Here is a 26,250-nt window from a genome sequence, read left to right as displayed (position 1 = left end):
GCAGAATTTACGTTACTAATAATTGCAAAACACTAATTTAAAAAACAAGACATAATATGTGACATAAATAGAATATTGAACAGTTGAAAACATTACAGTATATTTTTCATGATGGAAATGTAAATATTAAAATATGATTTAAAAGAATCTGATAGCAGTGGGTAGAGTGGCATTTCACAGGCGGTTTGTACGGGCAGTTAAACAGGACAGGTATACAGTCTGATAGCAGTGGGTAGAGTGGCGTTTCACAGGCGGTTTGTATGTAACCCTGGAACAGGCAGCACCATAGAAAGAAGCTGGTGGTTACAGTCCTAACCCTGGAACAGGTAGCACCATAGATAGAAGCTGGTGGTTACAGTCCTAACCCTGGAACAGGTAGCACCATATATAGAAGCTGGTGGTTACAGTCCTAACCCTGGAACAGGCAGCACCATAGAAAGAAGCTGGTGGTTACAGTCCTAACCCTGGAACAGGTAGCACCATAGATAGAAGCTGGTGGTTACAGTCCTAACCCTGGAACAGGTAGCACCATAGAAAGAAGCTGGTGGTAACAATCCTAACCCTGAAACAGGAAAGAGCGGTCACGACAACGCAGACGGAAATTCAAAATAGTCTTCATAATGTCCACAGAAACATGTCAAACGATTTTTATAATCATTCCTCAGGTAGTTTTTAAAATATATATTCAATAATATATCAACCCGAGTGTGTAGGTTTTTCAATAACAGCGGGAGGAACAATGGAGGCTTGACTCTGTAGCGCAAAAACTCACTCTGAGAGCCCCCACCTATCCACTTACACAATGTGATCTTTCACGCTCATTTTTCAAAATAAATGCATGAAACTATGTCTAATGACTGTTGACACCTTAGGGAAGCCAGAGAAAACGGAATCTGGTTGATATCTCTTTAAATGGAGGATAGACATGCATAGGAACAGAAGGGTTTCAAAATAAGAGGCACTTCCTGATTGGATTTTCCTCAGGGTTTCGCCTGCAATATCAGTTCTGTTATACTCACAGACAATATTTTGACAGTTTTGGAGACTTTAGAGTGTTTTCTATCATAATCATAATCTAGTCCTGAGAAATAGGCCGTTTAGTTTGGGAACGTTATTTTTCCAAACATAAAAATAGTTCCCCCTAGCTTCAAGAGGTTAAAATGTTGATCTGTGCTACGCAGTGGGGCCCTTTCCTCCTCCCTTCCCTATGGGCTAGGTCAGTCTTCTGTGTGTGGCTCTGCAGCCCATTCCGTGCCACCTGCCCTCGTTCCTTGAACCTCACGCACCCATCGCTATTTCAGTGGATACAGCTGGAGGAACTGCAAGGCAATCCCTTAATAATAATAATTCCTTTGTTGAAAATTAAGAACTTAAGGAAAGATTTGTACCAAATACAATGCTCTTAGTTTTAGAGATGTTCAGGACCAGTTTATTACTGGCCACCATTCCAAAACAGAACTGCAAGTCTTTCTTAAGAGTTTATGTTTGTCGTGGGTATTTCCTGCCTGAGTTTGCCCACTTTGCCAATGAAATAATCATTAAAATAATTGGCAACATCAAATGGTTTTGTGATGAATAAGCCATCTGATTCGATGACAGATGGAGTTGAATTTGTCTTTCTGCCCATAATTTCATTTAAAGTACTCAAGATTTTCTTTATATCATTAATCTTAGCTTCATAGTAAAGTTTCTTCTTTTTGTTGAGTTTAGTCACATAATTTCACAATTTGTAGTAAGCCAGTCAGATGTGCAGCCAGACTTACTCCCTTTGCCCCATCTCTTTCCACTTTACAGGTCTTTCAATTTGTCCTCAATCCATGGAGCCTTAACAGTTCTAACAGTCAGTTTCTTAACAGGTGCATGTTTATCAATAATTGGAAGAAGCAATTTCAAGTGCAGCGTCTGGATGCTCCTCATTAATCACATCAGACAAACAAATATGATTAACATCATCCACATCAGTCACAGCAAAATATTTTGTAAGATCACTTATACACTATTGAAGGCGCAGCTGTTGGAACCTTGGCTTTCCTGGATATAGCCACTATATTGTGATCACTGCACATCCAATGGGTACAGATACAGCTTTAGAACAAAGTTCTATAGTCAGTATTAGTAAAAATGTGATCAATACATGTGGATGATCTTGTTCCTGTAGTGTTTGTAAACACTCTGGTTGGTTGATTAATAACCTGAACCAGATTACAGGCACTGGTTACAGTGAGAAGCTTCCTCTTGAGTGGACATTGGCTTGATCAAAACCAGACAATATTCAGGTCCCCAAGAAAGTAGACCTCTCTGTTTACATCACAAACACTATCAGACATTTCACACACATTATTTAGATACTGACGGTTAGCACTTGGTGGCCTATAGCAACAGCCCAAAAGAAAATGCTTTAGATGTGCCAAGTGAACCTGCCACCACAACATTTCAATAACAATTGACATAAGATCTTCTCTAAGCATTATAGATGTATATGTATATATATATATACACACAGCAACACCTCCCCCATAAGCAAGAGGGACTGGTGCACTTAGATGGCGTCATGGGGAAGTAAAATTATGTGAATATATTGAAGCAACTTCTCAAGACATCAGTCAGGAAGTTAAAGCTTGGTCGCAAATGGGTCTTCCAAATGGATAATGACCCCAAGCATACTTCCAAAGTTGTGGAAAAAAGTTTTAAGGACAACAAAGTCAAGGTATTGGAGTGGTCATCACAAAGCCCTGACCTCAATCCTATAGAACATTTGTGGTCCAAACTGAAAAAGTATGTGCGAGCAAGGAGGCCTACAAACCTGTCTGTTACACCAGCTCTCTGGAGGAATGGGCCAAAATTCACCCAACTTATTGTGGAAGGCTACCTGAAATGTTTGACCAAAGTTAAACAATTTAAAGGCAATGCTGCTAAATTCTATTTGAGTGTATGTAAACTTCTGACCAACTGGGAATGTGATGAAAGAAATAAAAGCTGAAATAAATAATTATCTCTACTATTATTCTGACATTTCACATTCTTAGAATAAAGTGGTGATCCTAACTGACCGATGACAGGCAATTTTTACTAGGATTAAATGTCAGGAATTGTGAACAACTGAGTTTAAATGTATTTGGCTGAGGAGTATGTGAACTTCCAACTTCAACTGTTAGCAGTCCCAGCAACTGATGCTTTGTGGGATTCAACATAAGAAGCTAGGTAGCCACCAATAACTTTCCAATATACTTTTAAACAACAAACTTTCCAAACAACAAAACCGAGCTCGTCCTCGTTCCGCGTACCATAGGAAGTGACGCTATTCCAGGAGACACAGTAGAATGGTCTGACTACAGAAGATATGTTGTTGTCATTCAGTTGTTTTATTTTTTATTTTCTATATTTTTTGGTTTGATACAATATATTGGAAGATTTTAGGTCCCTCTGAACTAGCTCCTATAGTCACAGTTCGCTACAGTTCGCTACTATCGCTTTTCAACAGTCAAAGTTCAAAAATTGCTGGAGGTATTTAAGCTTCCCTAGGAATTCTTAACTTTTTGTTTCTCACCACTTCTCTACTTTCTCTCTTTCCCCCCTACCGTTCTCCGTTCTCCCCCTCCAGGCCCAGACGGAACACACTGGGGATTCGGTCCACACCCACAGGTGGACGTCTCTGGAGCTGGTCAAGGGAACCTACAGCACCGATGACTTTCCCAGCGACATTGCCGAGATACGTCTCGACAAGGCCGTGCCACTGAAGGTACACAGGACTATAATTATGCGCCCTATTCAGTAGTGATGTGGGGGGGAAATCGATAGTTACAAAATGTAATTTTTTGGGGAATAATTCAAATTGATATTTGACTCCCAAGTATTGATTTGTAAATAAATTCAAATCTTTTTTTTTTTTTTTCTGTTAGCTAGTGCTTGTCGGTTTTACCTGCGCCAAAACTCCGGTATTTTACATCCAATAGCTTGATCTACATCTTTTAAATTGTTAGCCAACATGTTTTCATCTCTTTTATTTCCCTGATCCAAACTCGTTTTCTCATGCTCTTGTCTCTATGAAGCAGAAATATAGTGAGCAATATGTTTGGAACTTCAAATCGCAATTAAATCGCTGTATCGAATCTCAAGGCATACAGAATCATCTGAAGTGCAATTACATATCGGATATGTCTGTTTCATGATAATATCGCATCATGAGGTACCTGGCAATTCCCAGCCTGCTCTGCAGACATATCTATTCATCAATCAAACCATATATGTATGCATGCATCATCCTTCTTTAGTATTTTTTATACCACAGACTCTATGCAACTTATGATATGAAAACAAAATATGTTGTACAATCCTGTTTACATTCTACAGGAGGGTGTGAAATATGCTGTCCGCCTGCGTAACTATGGCAGCCGAACGGCCAATGGGGATGGAGGGATGACCACGGTTCAGTGTTCCGATGGCTTGTCCTTTACCTTCCGAACCTGTAGCCTGAGCAGCAACGGGACAAACCAGACTAGAGGACAAATACCACAGATGCTGTACTACAGGTACGCACACAGACACGTGCACAGACAGACAAAAAGACTCAAGTTGATATTCATGTCATGGTTTTAACATTGACAGAAATGCCGAAGGTGGTGTTGCCATTTTATATTTAGAACCACATTCCTATAAAGCTTAGAGAGAATATGATGTTAAATACTGTAAGTAATATGGCTGCAGGTTCATCTGCCTCACCTAAAGCCCATTGTTGTGGGAAGCTGCTATAGACCACCAAGTGCAGTCAGTATCTGGATGATGTGTGAAATACTTGATAATGTATGTGATTTCAGAGGTATATTTTCTGGTGTTTTAATTATTGACTGGCTTTTATTAGGCTGCCCTCTCAAGAGAACGCTTCAAACTGTACTTAATGCCTGCAACTTGGTTCAGGTTATCAGTCAACCTACCAGGGTAGTTACAAACAGCACAGGAATGAAATCATGAATTGATCACATCTTTACTAATGCTGCAGTAATTTTGTTTTAAAGGAGTATCCAAATCCATCGGATGTAGTGATCATAATATAGTACCATAACTAGGAAAACTAAAGTTCCAAAGGCTGGGCCTAATATAGTGTATAAGAGGTCATACAGTACATTTTGTAGTGATTCCTATCTTGTTGATGTAAATTATATGTGTGTAATGAGGAGCAACCAGACGCTGCACTTGACACATGTATGAAGTTGCTTATCCCAATTACTAATAAGCATGCACCCATTAAGAAAATTACTGTAAAAACTGTTAAATCCCTGTGGATTGATGAGGAATTGAAAAATGTTATGGTTGAGAGGATGGGGCATACTTCAAATTGTGAAATCATGTTAATAAACTGAATAAAAAGAAGAAACAAAGATAAATGACAAAGAATGATAGTAAAACACTTGGGAGCACCTTAAATTCAATTATGGTCAAAAAGGCAAACTCAGCTCTATCATTCATTGAATCAGATGGCTCATTCATCACAACACCCACTGATATTGCCAACTACTTAAAGACTTTTTTAATTTACAAGATTAGCAAACTATGACATGCCAGCAACAAACGCTGACAATACACATCCAAGGGTTATTGATAAAAGTATGAAAGCCAAGCATTGTAATTTTGATTTTTGTAAAGTGAGTGTGGAGAAGTGAAATAATGTCTGTTGTCAATCAACAATGACAAGCCACCGGAGTCTGACAACCTGGATGGAAAATTACTGAGGATAATAGCGGACGATACTGCCACTCCTATTTGCCATATCTTCAGTGTAAGTCTAGTAGAAGGTTTGCTTCCCTCCAGGCCTGAGGGTACAAAGTAATTCCGCTACCCAAGAATAGTAAAGCCCCCTTTACTGGCTCAAATATCCGACCAATCAGCTTGTTACCAACCCTTAGTAAACTTTGTGTTTGACCAGATACAATACTATTTCACAGTAAACAAATTGAAAACAGAATTTCAGCATGCTTATAGGGAAGGACATTCAACAAGCACAGCACTTACACAAATGACAAATGAGAAATTGATGATAAAAAGATTGGGGGGGCTGTTTTGCGGTTGGGGTGGCACATGCGGTAGCCTCACCTGGCTTAAATGGTGCCTCTAGAGACAAAACCTCTCCTCACTCAATGCCTAGGTTTACTTCCACTGTACTCACATCCTACCATACCCTTGTCTGTACATTATGCCTTGAATCTATTCTGCCGCGCCCAGAAATCTGCTCCTTTTACTCTGTTCCGAACGCACTAGATGTCATGTATTGTCATGTCTTGTCCCTGTTCTTTCTCTTCTCTTCGTTTCCCCCTGCTGGTAGTATTAGGTTACTTTCTCTCCCTCTATCTCTCTCTCTCTCTCTCTCTATGGTCCTTTCCTGCTCCCAGCTGTTCCTCATTCTCCTAACGACCTCGTTTACTCTCTCACACCTGTCCCCTCTTTTCCCTCTGATTAAGTCTCTATTTCTCTCTCTGTTTCTGCTTCTGTCTTTGTCGGATTCTCGTTTGCTTTGCCCTTGTCCCGTCCTGTCGTAATCTGCCTCTTCATTAGATGCTGCGTGTGAGCAGGTGTCTCTGTCCTCTACGGCCCGCGCCTACCCGGAGGGACCTGCAGTCTGTTGCCGCTAGCCCTGCTATTCTCCTCTACTGCTAGAAGGGGACTCTCCTGTAAAGATTGAGGATTTATGTTTTCCCTGTTTGGACATTAAAAGACTCTGTTTCTGTTAAACCGCTTTTGGGTCCTCACTCACCTGCATAACACTAGATGACCAGTTCTTATAGCCTTTAGCCGCACCCTTATCCTACTTCTCCTGTGTTCGTCTGGCGATGTAGAGGTTAACCCCTGCAGCCCCCAGCACCACTCCCATTCCCCAGGCGCTCTCATTTGTTGACTTCTGTGACTTTTAAATCCTTGGTTTCATGCATATTAACATTAGAAGCTTCCTCCCTAAGTTTGTTTTATTCACTTCTTTAGCACACTCTGCCCACCTGGCTTAGGAAGGCCACTAAAAATCCTGAAATTTCCATCTCTAACTATAACAACTGCCAAAGGGAGTGGAGTTAGCCTGCAGAGTTCTGTCATACTATCCAAGTTTGTGCCCAAACAATTCGAGCTTCTACTTTTAAAAACCCACCTTTCCAGAAATAAGTCTCTCACAGGTGCTGCTTGTTATAGACCCCCTTCAGCCCCCAGCTGTGTGCTGGACACTATGTGAATTTTTTGCCCCCCATATATCTTCATAGTTTGTACTGTTAGGTGACCTAAACTGGGACATGCTTAACACCCCGGCCGCCCTACAATCTAAACTAGATGCCCTCAATCTCACACAAATGATCAAGGAACCTACCAGGTACAACCCTAAATCCGTAACCATGGGCACCCTCTTAGATATCATCCTGACCAACTTGCCCTCTAAATAACCTTCTGCTGTCTTCAACCAGGATCTCAGCGATCACTACCTCATTGCCTGCGTGCGTAATCGGTCTGCGGTCAAACGACCACCCCTCAACACTGCTCACGAAAACACTTCAACGAGCAGGCCTTTCTAATCGACCTGGTCCGGGTATCCTGGAAGGATATTGACATCATCCCTTCAGCAGAGGATGCCTGGTTGCTCTTTAAAAGTGCTTTCCTCGCCATCTTAAATAAGCATGCCCCATTAAAAAAATATAGAACTAAGAACAGATAATGCCCTTGTTTCACCCCAGACTTGACTGCCCTTGACCAGCACAAAAATACCCTGTGGCGTTCTGCATAAGCATCGAATAGCCTTCGCGATATGCATCTTTTCAGGGATGTCAGGAACCAATATACTCTGTCAGTTAGGAAAGCTAAAGCTAGCTTTTTCAAACAGAAATTTGCGTCCTGTAGCACTACATTGTCCCAAAACTTTTTGGAATTAAAGTCCATGGAGAATAAGAGCAGCTCCTCCCAGCTGCCCACTGCACTGAGGCTATGAAACACTGTCACCACCGATAAATCTACGATCGATAATTTCAATAAGCATTTTTCTACGGCTGGCCATGCTTTCCACCTGGCTAACCCTAACCCGGCCAACATCCCAGCACCCTCTGCAGCAACTTACTTCTCCTTCACCCAAATCCAGACAGCTGATGTCTGAAAGAACTGCAAAATCTGGATCCCTACAAATCAGCTGGGCTAGACAATCTGGACCCCCTTCTTAAATTATCCCCCAAAATTGTTCCAACCTCTATTGCTAGCCTATTCAACCTCTCTTTTAGTATTGTCTGAGATCCCCAAGAGATTGGAAAGCTGCTGCGGTCATCCCCCTCTTCAAAAGGGAGACACTCTAGACCCAAACTGTTATAGACCTATATCCGTCCTGCCCTGCCTTTCTGAGGTCTTCGAAAACCAAGTTCACAAACAGATCACCGACCATTTCGAATTCCACCGTAACTTCTATGCAATCTATTCACCGTAACTATGCAATCTGGTTTCCGAGCTGGTCATGGGTACAATTAAGCCACGCACAAGGTCCTAAACGATATCACAACCTCCATCGATAAAAGATCGCACTGTGCAGCAGTCTTCATCGACCTGGCCAAGGCCTTAGACTCTTTCAAACATCACATTCTTATCGGCAGACTTGATAGCCTTGGCTTCTCAAATGACTGCCTCGTCTGGTTCACCAACTACTTCTCAGAGTTCACTGTGTCAAATTGGAGGGCCTGTTGTCCAGACCTCTGGCAGTCTTTATGGGGGTGCCACAGGGCTCAATTCTTGGGCCGACTCTTTAATCTGTATATATCAACGTATATATCAAGGTCCTTCCATGGCCTCCAACTGCTTTTAAATGCTAGTAAAACTAAGTGCAACCTCTTCAACCGATCGCTGCCCGCATCCTCCCGCCCGACTAGCATCACTACTCTGGACGGTTCTGACTTAGAATATGTGGACAACTACAAATACCTAGGTGTCTGGTTAGAGTCTAACCGTTAGACTGTAAATTCTCCTTCCAGACTCACATTAAGCATCTCCAATCCAAAATGAAATCTAGATTTGGCATTCCTTTTTCGCAACAAAGCCTCCTTCACTCATGTTGCCAAACATACCCTAGTAAAACTGATGATCCTACCGATCCTTGACTTCGGCAATGTCATTTACAAAATAGCCTCCAACACTCTACTCAGCAAACTAGATGTAGTCTATCACGGTTCCATCTGTTTTATCACGACAGCCACATATACTACCTACCACTGCGACCTGTATGCTCTCGTCACTACGTATTCGTCGCCAAACCCACTGGCTCCAGCTCACCATAGCTACACCCACCCGTAGCACATGCTCCAGCAGGTATATTCCACTGGTCATCCTCAAAGCAATCACTTACTTTGACCGCCTTTCCTTCCGTTATGGCTTAGAGTAAAGCCAGTGTGTCTATGTATGCTGATGACTCAACACTACACATCAGCTACTACAGCAACTGAAATGACTGCAACACTTAACAAAGAGCTGCAGTTAGTTTCGGAAAGGGTAGCAAGGAATAAGTTAGTCCTAAATAATTATATAACTAGAAGCATTGTATTTGGGACAAATCATTCACTAAACTTCAACTAAGTCTTGTAATAAATATTGTGGAAATAGACTAAGTTGAGGTCATGGTCAAAACATGTTGATACAACCGTAGCTAAGATGGGGAGAAGTCTGTCCATAATAAAGTGCTGCTCTGCCGTCTTGACAACACTATCAAAAAGGCATGTCCTAAAGGCCCTAGTTTTTTCGCACCTGGACTACTGTTCAGTCGTGTGGTCAGGTGCCACAAAGAGGGACTTAAGCTTGGCTGGCCCTTAAATGTACATGAGAGCTAAAATGAAATCTGCCAGGTAGCCTAGTGGTTAGAGCGTTGGGCCAGTAACCGAAAGGTTGCTAGATCGAAACCCCGAGCTTACAAGGTAAAAATATGTTGTTCTGCCCCTGAACAAGGCATTTAACCCACTGTTTCTAGGCCGGCATTGTAAATAAGAATTTGTTCTTAACTGACTTGCCTAGTTAAAGGTTAAATAAAATAAATAATAATATGCATGTCAATCTCTCATGGCTCAAAATGGAGAGATTGACTTCATCACTACTTGTTTTTGTAAGAGGTATTGACAAGCTGAATGTATCCAGCTGTCACCCATGCATACCCCACAAAACATGCCATGAGGTCTCTCCACAACCCCCAAGTCCAGAACAGATTATGGGAGGCACACAGTACTACATAGAGCCATGACTACATGGTACTCTGTTCCACAACAAGTAACTGATACAAGTGGTAGAATCAGATTGAAAAACAGGTCAAATGCACCTTATGGAGCCACGGGCACTGGTGAAGAGGCACACACACACAGGTACAGACACGCAAACTCACACGCACTCTACGTGTACGTCATTTAGCAGACACTCTTATCCACTAAGAGCGACTTACAGTAGTGGGTGGTTACATTTTCACTTGTACTGGTTCCCTGTGGGAATCAAACCCACCACCCTGGCGTTGCAAGTGCCATGCTCAGCCAACTAAGCCACACAGGACGCTACACAAATGTGCATTGTAATATTGTTATATAGTGGTATCATACATTTTGTTTTGTGCATTTGTGGTGGTGTAACAGTGTTATATGTACGTTTTTATCTTTTGATGTATGTGTAATATACGTGTCTTAATGTATTTGTACCCCTGGAAGAGTAGCTGCTTCCTTGGCTAATGGGGATGCCTAGTAAAAATACAAATGCCATTCCCAATGCTAACAACCATTGGTAGTGCTAACACATGCGGGTGTCACATGTGTCTTTTCCCGTAGGAGTGAGTATGACGGAGATCTGCAGTCCCAGCTGCTGAACAAAGCCAATGAGGAGGACAAGAACTGCAGCAGGGCTCTCGCAGTGGTCAGTGCAGTGGTCAGAGCTGCCAAGGATCTCCTTCACAGGGCGTTCACTGTCGATGGTAAGAACTGAGAGCTGGGGCCTCTCTGGTTGCGCAGTGGCTATGGGCAGCGCCAGCTGTGCCACCAGAGACCCTGGGTTCCCGCCCAGGCTCTGTCGCAACCAGCCGTGACCGGGAGGTCCGTGGGACGACGTACAATTGGCCTAGCATCGTCCGGGTTAGGGAGGGCTTGGCCGGTAGGGATATCCTTGTCTCATCGCGCACCAGCGACTCCTGTGGCGGGCCGGGCGCAGTGCACGCTAACCAAGGTTGCACGGTGTTTCCTCCGACACATTGGTGCGGCTGGCTTCCGGGTTGGATGCGCGCTGTGTTAAGAAGCAGTGCGGCTTGGTTGACTTTCAACCTTCGTCTCTCCTGAGCCGGTACGGGAGTTGTAGCGATGAGACAAGATAGTAGCTACTAAAAAACAATTGGATACCACGAAATTGGGGAGACAAAGGGGTAAAATTAAAATAAAAACGGAGCTCTCTGTGAACAAGGCAAAATCTGTCAATGTTATTTTCATAATAAGTGATGTATGACAGGAGGGATATCGAACTATAGCCTATTGGCACATTGTAGCATATGGGCCTCTGTACGAAAATGCCCACCTGACCTGGCGAGCATTCCAACACATTGTACACACATATTGTAGCATAAAACCAATCATTGTAGCAGAAAAAAAAAGCTGTCTATTTTCAGAGCGATAACGTTACACATGCCGCCTTTGTAGTGGCCAATCTGTTCAAATATGACACATCCAAGAACTTTGAATTCAATGATAGACTTTTAATACACCCGCATCATAAGCCGGAGAGCCCCGCGGGACCCACACCCTCCAGAGCTCTCGCTCTTCCTTTTAGATTCATTCATACATCCTCAGGTCATCCCCCAATGCAAATACAATTATATCCCAATCTTTACATCCTGCTTGTTCAGCCCAGTAACGCCCACATCTGCTTTCGGCCAGATTATATGATGTCAAGACCCTTCCTTTGACCTAAAGATAATATACATCCCCCCTTCCTGTGGCCTGTGGTCAGACCCTGTAATTAACCCCATGTGTCCTTTAACTCTAGTTTTTAGTGTGTTCAGTTGCCCTGGTCGCCTTCTCTCCATATGGTTGTCTAAGATTAAACAGACTTGTGTCTCCCCTATGATGTGACTGATATCTGTAATCCATCAGTTGGTCATTTGGCTGACCCCGACCTTAGACAACCTCTAATCTTTGTATGTCCAGCTGGTCTTAAGCGTCTATGTGTCTGCATTTTTAGTGTCCCCTACCCCCATGGCCTTTAACTGCTTCCTGCCCTATACAATAGAAAATGCATTTTACCAGAACAGGGAATGAACCCATAAGTGTACCTTTTCTCTTTTGTTATCAAATCATGTATATAATTCTCCCACACCTTCTGTCTGATACCCTACCTTATAGCCAATGCATGCGGTTCCTTTTTCATCCCAACTTTCCAGATAGGGGATTCCAGTTGTAAAGCCATACAATTAGTTTCAACTTTTAATGTCACATTTACTTTCTTGTGCTTGAAACTAATTGCATGTCTTTTACAATTAGCTTAATATTAGGAGTTAATAAATAAATATAGTAGCAATGGAAAGCTGGGATTCCTTTTCAATAGTAACTATCAAAACTGTGTTTTCACACTCGATTGTATTAAACATTTTGCGCAATGACTGGGCTTATAAGAACATATTATGTCCTCTTTCAATTATTTGTTTGACATCTCAATAGTGAAATTCACCATAATCTCCTAAGTAGCATGAAGAACTAATCATACCTATCTGTCAGAGACAGACTGGTCGAGTGGCAAATGAGGGAGCTGATCGTCAGCACGACTTGATCTGTTTTCCTGTTTAACTGTTCACCGCATAGCGCAGTGTTTATCAGCACTTCTATTTTGTGTTGGCTGATTTTATCAAAATGAAATGTTTTCTATTGGGGTAGGAATTTGCTTCACCACGAACGTCACACGGCTAGCTGCAGAGACTTGGCTAGCTTAGCTGTAAGGGTGACTGTCAAAGACTCCAACCACCCGAGTCATAGACCCGTCTGAAGTTTGCTAGAGAGCATTTGGATGATCCAGAAGAAGATTGGGAGAATGTCATATGGTCAGATGAAACCAAAATATTACTTTTTAGTAAAAACTCAACTCGTCGTGTTTGGAGGACAAAGAATGCTGAGTTATATCCAAAGAACACCATACCTACTATGAAGCATGGGGGTGGAAACATCATGCTTTGGGGCTGTTTTTCTGCAAAGGGACCAGGACGACTGATCCGGGTAAAGGAAAGAATGAATGGGGCCATGTATTGTGAGATTTTGAGTGAAAACGTGACTGGGTCTTTCAGCATGACAATGATCCCAAACACACCGCCCGGGCAACGAAGGAGTGGCTTTGTAAGAAGCATTTCAAGGTCCTGGAGTGGCCTAGCCAGTCTCCAGATCTCAACCCCATAGAAAATCTTTGGAGGGAGTTGAAAGTCCGTGTTGCCCAGCAACAGCCCCAAAACATCACTGCTCTAGAGGAGATCTGCATGGAGGAATGGGCCAAAATACCAGCAACAGTGTGTGAAAAGCTTGTGAAGACTTACAGAAAACGTTTGACCTCTGTCATTGCCAACAAAGGGTATATAACAAAGTATTGAGAAACTTGTTATTGACCAAATACTTATTTTCCACAATAATTTGCAAATAAATTCATAAAAAATCCTACAATGTGATTTTCTGGATTTTTTTCTTCTAATTTTGTCTGTCATAGTTGGTGTACCTATGATGAAAATTACAGGCCTCATCTTTTTAAGTGGGAGAACTTGCACAATTGGTGGCTGACTAAATACTTTTTTGCCCCATTGTATGATTTGTTTGAGCTACTAAGGAGATTCTGGTGAATTCCACTAGTGAGATGTCTCTCTCTTAATATCAGAGAACCGGGGTTAAAGAAGTTTCACTCCACTCAGCTGTTTGAGCTACTAAGGAGATTCTGGTGAATTCCACTAGTGAGATGTCTCTCTCTTAATATCAGAGAACCGGGGTTGCAGAAGTTTCACTCCACTCAGCTGTTTGAGCTACTAAGGAGATTCTGGTGAATTCCACTAGTGAGATGTCTCTCTCTTAATATCAGAGAACCGGGGTTACAGAAGTTTCACTCCACTCAGCAACCAGCTGTTTGAGCTGCACGCTCTCGCTGCCCGACAGGTGATACTCCAGTCAAACTATAGGCTCTTTGTGCGGTGCACATGTATTTTTGTACATTTATCACGTGCCAATTTAATTCCACTACATTATTCAAATGAACCTAGAATTGGTTAATCATGTCCGTTGCATTTGTTTCAGCTGAAAACCGACTAGTTATTGTGCTCCTCATTCCTGAAATGACCTCCAGGATATATAACAGCTGGATATATTAGACCTGGTTTCATTAGGTCACTTTAAGACTTTAATACAGGACATATTCATTGTGGACTGCACTTGTAAAGTATAATAATTCTGATCTGTCATATGTCATTGTATCTGTTTCAACTGTTGATTTTTGTAACAGGGCACCATTGAAAAAGAGACTGCTCTCAACTGGGATTCCCTGTATAAATAATGTTTAAAACAAAAAGAAAACCATCCCTATATGTCTTTATTATTAAAACCTGTGCTCCTGTCTGAACCAGAGGACATCCCTGAGCTGCTGAGCTCTTCCAGCCTGTTCTCCATGCTGCTCCCCCTCATCCTGGCCTACATCGGCCCTGTGGCTGCCTCAGTACCCAAGGTGAGATGTGGTAAAAATATATGTGAAATGGGCTTTACATTTTTTTTTACTGCTGTATCTCGTCAAAGGTCCCCAAGGTGAGAGCAAGGTGTTTTTTTTATTTCTAGATGAAGCACATTGATCCAGCCTAGCACTCTTTTTGAAGCTACCTTTTTGTTTATCAATGGTCAAAGCAAACCCAAAACGACTGTCAATAATCACACACAACAAGGGGGTGCTTTCCTGGGGTGACAGATCTGGACCATCTCCACATTGAGCTCTGGACATAGCTCTTTGAGGAACCTTTGCAGGAGGATGTAAGGTAGACGCTTGTTGGCACTGGTCTCCTGAAGTGTGTTGAAGACCTTGATGCTGCCATATCTGGCTTTCTGCTGTACTGTAGTTCATCTGGAATATTGAGTAGCTTCTGTTGGGCTCTCTCCAATGAGTGTTCCCCCAACCCTCTTGAACATGCCTCTGTGCTCAAAGATCTCCCCTATGAGAATGAAGAAGGGTCATACCCCGCTCTTCCTATCCGTCTCATCCTCATAGTCAGACAGGTCACTGTCATCCTCAGTCTCCTTTTTGTAGGATAACAAGTCTCCAGGCAGCCATAGTCTTCAGGAAGTGACCTTCAGGTGCTCCGGAGAGGCATTTTAGCATTGAGATGATTTTTTTTTAACCTTAAGGAATATTTGGTCAACAGATTTGAATGGCAGTTTACTGATGGAGGGCAGCTGGACTTTTTTCAAGGAGGGGAAAAAGTTGGTAATCTTCCTGTGCAGTGCCTGAAACCCTGTGAGCTACCTGGTTATGCTCTTCCGGCTGTTCTTGAAGTCACACCTTTGCAGGAGGCTCACACTGATGAAGTAACATGGCATCTTCTCCTCAGCCCTGGTGAGGAGGGTCCTCCTGTACTCCAGTTCGAGGAATGTGCAGCTGCAAGTCGTTGTGCTCCTTCTCCATGGCCCCTATCTCCTCATTCATTTAAGCTACTTTATAGAGGTCTTCATGGATCCAAAAGGTTACACCTGTTTCAAAGTGGACCTGGGGCTTTCCCACCCAAAATGCATAAACAAATTAATATAGAGACTTGTTCTGAAAAGGCCCGAGGATAACTAGACCCCTTCTGTATAGACCTGGTCGTATCAGACCCGGTCCGATCCGAATGAGGGAAGCAGCAGAAAAGTACATTTTAAGCTACTTTATTAACCTGAGCTGATAAAGGGAGAGGGAGAGGTTGCTGCTCCAGCAGGGACTGTGCTGCGGGAGAGACGGCAACCAACCAAGGCAACTCGTAGATAGCTGTTATTTATCATCCAATACGATTACGTCATACATTGCTTAATTTGTAAATCGGGAGATGCCGGAACAATAAGTGTGAGTGTGGTGACCTAGCTAGCTCTGAGGTACCAGAACGCATACATAAAAATCAAATAATAAATTATAATAAAGCATTGCATGCATATCACATTTGCATAGAGAAGTAGAGTAGAGGCACTAAGAAGTTGCACACATGGTGAGGAAGATTTTAGTGGCCTAGGAACATTTAGCCTTTTATAAACACATTTCATTGCAATTCTAATCATTTTGCATGACTAGACTGTCAGAATATTTTTATTGAAATGACAGGCTACTTTGACACAGACTCTGAGATCAATAAAAACAACCTTTTCTTGAATCCATCAATAGCTTAGACCTAGGTGTGTGGAGACGCACATATTGTAGGCTACATTTTGTGGAGGAAATTATAGTCCTAAAAATGATGCGCAGCTCACTTGCCGGTGATGGCTGATGCGTTCGTGCCAAAAGCCTATCTCGCTGTTATTCTACTTTGTAAAATTATATTTGGAAGTTGATCAAATATTTTAGTAGCCAACAGCATACATATTAGTATTTTCTTTTCAGCAGGGTCCATTTGCATTCCAACCTGTTTTCCTGCAAATCAAATCAAATGTATTTATAAAGCCCTTTTTACATCAGCAGATGTCACAGAGTGCTTATACATAAATCCAGCCTAAAATCAAAAAAAGCAAGCATATATATATATATATATATACATACATACATACATACATACATACATACATACAGTGGGGCAAAAAAGTATTTTAGTCAGCCACCAATTGTGCAAATTCTCCCACTTAAAAAGATGAGAGAGGCCTGTAATTTTCATCATAGATACACTTCAACTAATGACAGGCAAAATAAGGGAAAACATTCCAGAAAATCACTTTGTAGGATTTTTTTATGAATTTATTTGCAAATTATGGTGGAAAATAAGTATTTGGTCACCTACAAACAAGCAAGGGGCTCCTCTTTAAGAGGCTCCTCTGTCCTCCACTCGTTACCTGTATTAATGGCACCTGTTTGAACTTGTTATCAGTATAAAAGACACCTGTCCACAACCTCAAATAGTCACACTCCAAATTCCACTATGGCCAAGACCAAAGAGCTGTCAAAGGACACCAGAAACAAAATTGTAGACCTGCACCAGGCTGGGAAGACTGAATCTGCAATAGGTAAGCAGCTTGGTTTGAAGAAATCAACTGTGGGAGCAATTATTAGGAAATGGAAGACATACAAGACCACTGATAATCTCCCTCGATCTGGGGCTCCACGCAAGTTGAAAGTCCGTTTTGCCCAGCAACAGCCCCAAAACATCACTGCTCTGGAGGAGATCTGCATGGAGGAATGGGCCAAAATACCAGCAACAGTGTGTGAAAAGCTTGTGAAGACTTACAGAAAACGTTTGACTTCTGTCATTGCCAAGAAACGGTATATAACAAAGTATTGAGAAACTTTTGTTATTGACCAAATACTTATTTTCCACCATAATTTGCAAATAAATTCATAAAAAATCCTACAATGTGATTTTCTAGATTTTTTTTCTCATTTTGTCATAGTTGAAGTGTACCTATGATGAAAATTACAGGCATCTCATCTTTTTAAGTGGGAGAACTTGCACAATTGGTGGCTGACTAAATACTTTTTTGCCCCACTGTATGTATGTCTACTTATGAGAAGGTAAAAGGTTTATCTTCCAGATGTGGTAAATCTGCATTTTAAATGTTATTAATATTAATTTGCATATATTTCTGTCAATTCCCATATATTCCTGTTAATTCCCACGGAAAGTTTCCACCTCTGAATATTCCCAAAAATGTACAACCCTATTCAATACACATAGGTTGACAGTAAATGTCTCAATTCACAGTTCTTTGAGTCACACAATAAGAGCTACGACGCTAATGTTCTCTGGGTCTCACTGAGTAGACTGATACCCCATGTAATTGATCCACAATCCATAGGTAAGGCTGTACCGTGAAATAAGTACAGTTGAAGTCGGAAGTTTTTCACTATTCCTGACATTTAATCCTAATAAAAATTCCCTGTCTTACGTAAGAGGATCACCGCTTTATTTTAAGAATGTGAAATGTCAGAATAATAGAGAATGATTTATTTCAGCTTTTATTTCTTTCATCACATTCCCAGTGGTAACTATTTTATTTAACTATTTAAAGGTTCTAGAATTCTTAAAAGGCCTCACAAATTTTAGGAAGTTGAAGCTTGGTCACAAATGGGTCTTCCAAATGGGCAATGATACCAAGCATACTTCCAAAGTTGTGGCAAAATGGCTTAAGGACAACAAAGTCAAGGTATTGGAGTGACCATCACAAAACCCTGACCTCAAAACACATCTTTGGCCACCTTTCCTTACAGTTCTCTGCTGGCAATGACTGAAACGAACTGCAAAAATTGCTGAAGTTGGAGACATATCTCCCTCACTAACTTGAAGCATCAGCTATCTGAGCAGCTAAACCGATCGCTGCAGCTGCCCATCTGTAAATAGCCCATCCAATCTACCGACCTCATCCCCATATTGTTTTACTTACTTTTTTGCTCTTTTGCACACCAGTATTTCTACTTGCACACCATCTGCACATCTATCACTCCAGTGTTAATTTGTTAAATTGTAATTACTTCGCTACTATGGCCTATTTATTGCCTTACCACCTCACACCATTTGCACACACTGTATATAGACTTTATTTTTTCTATTGTGTTATTGACTGTACATTTGTTTATTCCATGTGTAACTCTGTTTGTGTCGTACTGCTTTGCTTTATCTTGGCCAGGTCGCAGTTGTAAATGCGAACTTGTTCTCAACTGGCCACCTGGTAAAATAAAGGTGAAATAAAAAAGACAGGGATTTTTTTACTAGGATTAAATGTCAGGAATTGTGATAAACTTAGTTTAAATTAATTTGGCTAAGGTGTATGTAAACATCCGTCTTCAACTGTATACCAGTTTCATTTGAGGACCAGGATGTTGACAGCTGTGCCGTACATATTGCAAAAAGAGATTTTTGATGTACCGATTTCATGGTAAAGAGTGTTTGAATTATTCAAGACTTCGCTCTTTTCAGCTAAAATTATTGTACAGAATTCTTGCCACCAACAAAATGTTGAATATTTGGGGCATACAGTCATCACAGCTCTGCAGATTTTGTTGTGAGGATACATAATCAATAGACCATTTATTTTGGTATTGGTCTCAGGTTCAGGAATGGCTGAAAAAGCATAACATTGTTCTAAAATTTACACTAGAAATAGCATTGTTGGGAGATCTGGAGAGACCGGGTCAGTCAATTACTTATATACTAATACTCATAATAAAATCATTTTTCTTCAATTCGCAATCTGTGGATTCTATTAAATTAGATTCAAATGGTATATTAAACGTCACAGTGCATTGGGCGACGGGGGCTTGGGGGAATGGAATTATTATATTGTATTCTATTTTTTTCTAGAATTGGGGGTTGGTCTCGGATGGTTGAGGGGCAGATGATCTTGGAGGGCTGGTAGCCTGGCGTTTGGGAGCTTGGGCCGCTGGGTGATAGGTTGTTGGTTCACGTCCCTGTTTTTGACCTTGAGAGATCCTTGACCCTGGTTGCTTCTGTGCGTCGCTTTGGATAGGAGTTTGTTAGATTGCTGAATGTAATGTAAATGTTGAGCAGCTTCACTGCAAGTAGATTATTGAATATTAAAACATACCAAAAAAAAGTTATGTTCCATAATGTGTGGTTTCAGAAAGTACACAATAGAGGAATTATTAGTAATTATAATAAAATATTAGCATATAGCAATGAGACAATATTACAATGAGGTAACATAATAACTGAAGAGCTCAAAGGCTCCCCAAAGGGGCAGAGTTGTGCTTAACAAGCCAAATGCAATGATAAGGCCAGGGCAGCTTGAAAGGATACAACACAGGTTAATACCTATTTGGCAGCATTAGCATTGTTTTACAGAACTAATAGAACATTTTAACAACGATGGAGGCAATGCGGGTGCCAGCTGGAAAATGCAACAGGGGGAAAACTTTAGAGCAGGTTCTGTTCTGACTGGAGATCTTGACCTGAGGGAACCCTGGGGGAGTGCTTGGGCTCTCAACGAAGAGAGAAGTTTGTCCTGCTCATCCTCACCTTACAATAGCATTGCATGCCTCAAACATAAATTGTCCGCCATTGTGAAATTGACTACTTCTATGTGAATTAACACACCTCATTTCAAACTGTTAGAAAATCATGTACAATTGATAAGTTGAAACAGCCTATAGATAATTAGCAGGCATCGCGCCTTGGTTTGAGGGCAGGGCATGTTAACTGACCTGTTGCGTAACAATACAACTGTGGAACTGCGCGTAAGAACTGACACTGGGGGGGACTGAGAGATATTGGAACTCATACGTGAAAAGGTTCATCTTCATTCATATGCTTCCTCAAAGGGGAAAATACACACTGGCATCGGAGAACTCTCGAAGCCAATAAGACTATCATAATATTCACTAAATTGGAAAGTGGCCCACCATTAGAAGGCCACTGAATAAGAAAGCCATAAACAAACAAAAATATGCAAAGATATAAAAGTAAAATCTTCCTAAAACTGTATGAGTAAAGGTGACGTATCAGTAAGCCAGCACCGGTGATGTAGTGTAGGCTGAACCTGTATCGATGCTGTTGACTCACCATTTTATTTTATGAATAGCGATTATACACTTATAGTGCAAAAGTAGCTATTTTTCATGAATGTTTACTTGTCTCCTGCATTTTTCATCTCTTACCCACCAATGGTATTTCCGCTACATCCCTGGCTATCATTAATACCGTTTTCCATTGATAACTCTTATCATGTTAACTTGAAAGGGGGAGAGCAAGAGATGTAGGTGCCCATTACTATTACCCCTATATGTTTAGATGTAAACGTGATTCAAGACCATACACTTCCTGCTTACAGATAACAATACCATCTAAGTGTACCTTTTAACCTCTTACCTCTACCTAGGACGCTTGCGTCCCAACTAGAGCTCTGGAAATGCAAATGTGCTACGCTAAATGCTAATAGTATTAGTTAAAACTCAAAAGTTCATTAAAATACACATGCAGGGTATCAAATTAAAGCTACACTCGTTGTGAATCCAGGCAACAAGTCAGATTTTTAAAATGCTTTTGGCGACAGCATGAGAAGCTATTATCTGATAGCATGCACCAATACACTACAACAGAAAAGCACAGCAGGGGACGTAAACAAAATAATTAGCATTTCGGCGTTACACAAACCGCACAATAAAATAGAAAACAGTCATTACCTTTCACCATCTTCTTTGTTGGCACTCCTAGATGTCCCATAAACACTATTGGGTCTTTATTTCGATTAAATCGGGCCATATAAAGCCAAGATATCGTTATATGTAGACTGTGTGATAAACGAAAAAAACAGCGATTTCACAACGTAACGTCATTTTTAAAATTCAAAAAGTAGACGATAAACTTTCACAAAACACTTCAAATACGTTTGTAATGCTACTTTAGGTATTAGTAAACGTTAATAAGCGATAAAATTCATCCGTAGGCGATGTACATATCATTAGCTGTCGTCTTGGAAAAAATTTCAGGAGAGAGCTCTTCCGGAATGATCTGGGCGGAGACCGGAGGTACGTCGTGCCCCTCTTTCGGTTCAACCAAGAATCAAAGAGGATTAAATTCACAAGATACTCGACTACATGGGGATGCTGTGGGAGTTGAATGCTCGGTCTTATCTAATTCGGCTCACTGTTAACAATTGCTGGAAGTGGCGCAAGGATATTTATTTCCATTTTCTGTGATCAGGTTTTCCTGCGCTTTCCGATGTAACGCACGTTATGTAATAGCCACAGTCGTGATTTAACCAGTTTTAAAAACGTCCGAGGGTTTCCTATACACACATTCTAACCATATGAACGTACTATATTCCTGGCATGAGTAGCAGGGCGCTGAAATGTTGCGCGATTTTTAACAAAATGTTCAAAAAAGTAGAGGGTAGGAGCAAGAAGTTAAGGGAAACGGAACCAGTGTGATTAATTTGGTCATGTTTTTTTCCCAATCAGGCCGCAGTGGAAGTCTTTGGTCTGGTCCAGGAGTTACTTCCTGCTGTCTCCGCTTTGAACCAGAAGTATGCCCCACTGGCTTTCAACCCCAACCAATCAACAGACAGCACCACGGGCAACCAGCTGGAGCAGGGCCTATCGGCATGCACCACCTCCAGTCACTATGCTATAATAGAGAGTGACCACCCTTACAAGCAGGCCGGAGTCACACAGTATATGGTAAAGTACGCACACACACATACGGTGAAGTGGGACTGTTCCCAACATAGGAATTCTTAGTCAAGGGTAAAGGAAAGGATATATCTAGCAGAACTGGACATATTGTATGAACCAGGACTTTTTTTAAATGTGGATCCCCATTAACCTTTGCAGAAGCATCAGCTACTCTTCCTATGCATAATTATTTCATGGCTTTAACCATCCTCTCCCCCTTTACTCCTCAGGTGTCATTCCCGGACTGCGTGCGGTGGACCACCATCGAGTTTGACCCCCAGTGTGGCACAGCCCAGCCAGAGGATGTCCTTCGCCTGCTCATCCCCAGCCATTCGCTCCACCTGTCCAGCCTGAGCACCAAGCCCCTGGCCCACGACACCATCAACACCTGGGTGGAGCTCAAGAAGATCTCTGGCTCCAATGGCTGGCCTACCACTGTCCTAGTGCTGCCAGGTAAGATAAAAGCGGTCCAACGCTTAATTACTTAATTTCAAACCGATTTACCCGCTGGGTGAGGGTGTTTTGTTTCAGTAGGAAGGCATTTGACTAGCTAAATCAAATGACACGCTAGGAAAAAAGTAATTTGAACCAATCAAAGGTTAGGTTATTGATCAGGGCAGCTCAATCTCTTCAATGGACAGCTCTGCTAAGCCACTTGCCACAGCTACTTTAATTATTCTCAGCTGACTGACAATAAAGTAGTCCCCCTGTCCTCCCTGCTGACAATATCACAGCATCACCATTCTGTTCTTCCTTTGGGATCCCAGGAAACGAGGCCCTGTTCTCCTTAGAAACTGCCTCTGACTACGTAAAAGACGAGAAGGCCTGTTTCTACGGCTTCAAGTGTGTTGCCGTGGGTTACGAATTCAACCCCGGACCAGATGAGGTAAGGGGGAACTTTGTTTTACTATGTTAAAAGGGTAGTTTACCCAAAAACAAGATTTACCCACTTTTCCTATTGTACTTTAATTTTTTGGCAAATGCATGTTTTTACAACAAATGGTGTGTGTGTGTGTTTCAGGGTATTATCCAGCTGGAGAAGGAGCTGGCATACTTGGGCAGTGTGTGTGCTGCTGCTCTGATGAAGAAGGATCTGGCTCTTGGTGAGGGAGATCATAGAGCATGGCAAAACCGATGGGTAACATAGGAGAACTCATATTGAGCATGTACTGTATCAACTCATATTCCTTCAATACAAGTACCAGGTGCTTGTTCTCATTATTGAAGTTGCAGTAAAATATATTTGCACCTTTACACAATGGAGCAGAATTTTCTGTTTTCTCTTTTCACAACTGGTTCATAAATTATTTCAGGCCATTTTGTGACTTTAAAGGGACAATTCTAAATGTCATTTTTTTCTTGGTCCTGTGCAGTTGTAAATCATAAAAATACACTTATCACCAAATATTTTTTTCAATTTAATCTTATTTTGTGAAGAAATAGTGCCAATATATTTGACTGCAACTGTATACAGGTGAAGTTGGAAGTTTACATACACTTAGGTTGGAGTCATTAAAAGTTGTTTTTCAACCACTCCACATATTTCTTGTTAACCAACTATAGTTTTGGCAAGTCGGTTAGGACATCTACTTTGAGCATGACACAAGTCATTTTTCCAACAATTGTTTACAGACAGATTATTTCACTTATAATTCACTGTATTACAATTCCAGTGGGTCAGACGTTTACATACACTAAGTTGACTGCCTTTAAACAGCTGGGAAAATTCCAGAAAATTATGTCATGGCTTTAGAAGCTTCTGATAGGCTAATTGACATCATTTGAGTCATTTGGAGGTGTACCTGTGGATGTATTTCAAGGCCAACCTTCAGACTCAGTACTTCTTTGCTTGACATCATGGGAAAATCAAAAGAAATCAGCCAAGACCTCAGATAAAAATTCCTCCAAGTCTGGTTCATCTTTGGGAGCAATTTCCAAATGCCTGAAGGTACCACGTTCATCTGTACAAACAATTGTAAGCAAGTATAAACACCATGGGACCACGCAGCCTTCATACCGCTCAGGAAGGAGACTCGTTTAGTCTCCTAGAGATGAACGGACTTTGGTGCGAAAAGTGAAAATCAATCCCAGAACAACAGCAAAGGACCTTGTGAAGATGCTGGCGGAAACTGGTACAAAAGTATCTATATCCACAGTAAAAATGAGTCCTATATCGACATATCCTGAAAGGCCGCTCAGCAAGGAAGAAGCCACTGCTCCAAAACCGTCATAAAACAGCCAGACTACGGTTTGCAACTGCACATGGGGACAAAGATTGTACTTTTTGGAGAAATGTCCTCTGGTCTGATGAAACAAAAATGGGACTGTTTGGCCATAATGACGATTGTTATGTTTGGAGGAAAAAGGGGGAGGCTTGCAAGCCAAAGAACACCAACCCAACCGTGAAGCACGGGGGTGGCAGCATCATGTTGTGGGGGTGCTTTGCTGCAGGAGAGACTGGTGCACTTACCAAAATACATGGCGTCACAAGGAAGGAAAATGATGTGGATATATTGAAGCAACATCTCAAGACATCAGTCAGGAAGTTAACCTCTTCAGTCGACCCTCTACTTTTTTGAACATTCTGTTAAAAATCGCGCAACATTTCAGCGCCCTGCTACTCATGCCAGGAATATAGTATATGCATTTGCTTAGTCTGTGTGGATAGAAAACACTCAGACGTTTAAAAAACTGGTTAAATCACTGCTGTGGCTTTACCAGAACGGCATTTACATCGAAAAGCACAGGAAAAACTGATCACTGAAAATGGGGAAAATATATCCATGCGCTACTTGAACCCATTGATAAACGTGAACCACAATTAATTGACTGAGGTTGCAGTACCTACAGCTTCCACAGGGTGTCTAGAGTCTTGTCATTTCCCTTCGAGTTTTTTCTTGGTCAAACACATACAGGACACCGTATCTAATCCGGTCTAGGACCGGATATTTTCGTTGAGTTTCTAGCCGGACATTTTTCCAGACGGACAGCTAATGATCTTTACATCGCCTCCTGATGAATTTTATCGCTTATTAACGTTTACTAATACCTAAAGTTGCATTACAAACGTATTTGAAGTGTTTTGTGAAAGTTTATCGTCGACTTTTTGAATTTTAAAAAATGACGTTACGTTTTGAAACAATGTTTTTTTCGTTTATCACACAGTCTACATATAACGATATCTAGGCTTTATATGGACCGATTTAATCGAAATAAAGACCCAAATAGTGTTTATGGGACATCTAGGAGTGCCAACAAAGAAGATGGTGAAAGGTAATGAATGTTTTCTATTTTATTGTGCGATTTGTGTAACGCCGAAATGCTAATTATTTTGTTTACGTCCCCTGTGGGTCTTTTGGGGTGTTGCATGCTATCAGATAATAGCTTCTCATGCTTTCGCCGAAAAGCATTTTAAAAATCTGACTTGTTGCCTGGATTCACAACGAGTGTAGCTTTAATTCGATACCCTGCATGTGTATTTTAATGAACTTTTGAGTTTTAACTAATACTATTAGCATTTAGCGTAGCGCATTTGCATTTCCAGAGCTCTAGTTGGGACGCAAGCGTCCCGAGTAGAAGCAACAGGTTAAAGGTTGGTCGCAAATGGGTCTTCCAAATGGACAATGACCCCAAGTATACTTCCAAAGTTGTGGCTTAAGGACAACAAAGTCACAGTATTGGAGTGGCCATCACAAAGCCCTGACCTCAATCCTATTGAAAATGTGTGGGCAGAACTGAAAAAGCGTGTGCGAGCAAGGAGGCCTTACAAACCTGACTCAGTTACACCAGTTCTGTCAGGAGGAATGGGCCAAAATTCACCCAACTTATTGTGGGAAGCTTGTGGAAGGCTCCCAAACGTTTGACCCAAGTTAAACAATTTCAAGGCAATGCTACCAAATACTAATTGAGTGTATGTAAACTTCTGACCCACTGGGA

The 26,250-nt window shown here is 41.5% G+C and overlaps 1 protein-coding gene across 5 annotated transcripts in view; it reads left to right on the top strand.

Moving 5' to 3' along the window:
* mycbp2 (MYC binding protein 2) overlaps positions 1-26,250 on the top strand; it is a 249,694-nt gene that overhangs the window by 140,267 nt on the left and 83,177 nt on the right. For all 5 annotated transcript variants that reach the window (XM_065027423.1, XM_065027354.1, XM_065027490.1 and 2 more), the window contains exons 34-41: positions 3,602-3,739; positions 4,351-4,529; positions 10,797-10,939; positions 14,597-14,694; positions 22,102-22,320; positions 22,545-22,767; positions 23,082-23,200; positions 23,336-23,417. In XM_065027423.1, the coding sequence (XP_064883495.1) occupies positions 3,602-3,739; positions 4,351-4,529; positions 10,797-10,939; positions 14,597-14,694; positions 22,102-22,320; positions 22,545-22,767; positions 23,082-23,200; positions 23,336-23,417 (1,201 nt within the window). The remainder of the gene's footprint in view (positions 1-3,601; positions 3,740-4,350; positions 4,530-10,796; positions 10,940-14,596; positions 14,695-22,101; positions 22,321-22,544; positions 22,768-23,081; positions 23,201-23,335; positions 23,418-26,250) is intronic.

The sequence above is a fragment of the Oncorhynchus nerka genome, linkage group LG1 (genome assembly GCF_034236695.1).
Source record: "Oncorhynchus nerka isolate Pitt River linkage group LG1, Oner_Uvic_2.0, whole genome shotgun sequence".
In the NCBI taxonomy this organism is placed as follows: Eukaryota; Metazoa; Chordata; class Actinopteri; order Salmoniformes; family Salmonidae; genus Oncorhynchus; species Oncorhynchus nerka.
The sequence above is the reverse complement of the archived record's forward strand: the minus strand, read 5'-3'. Positions and strand labels throughout refer to the sequence as shown.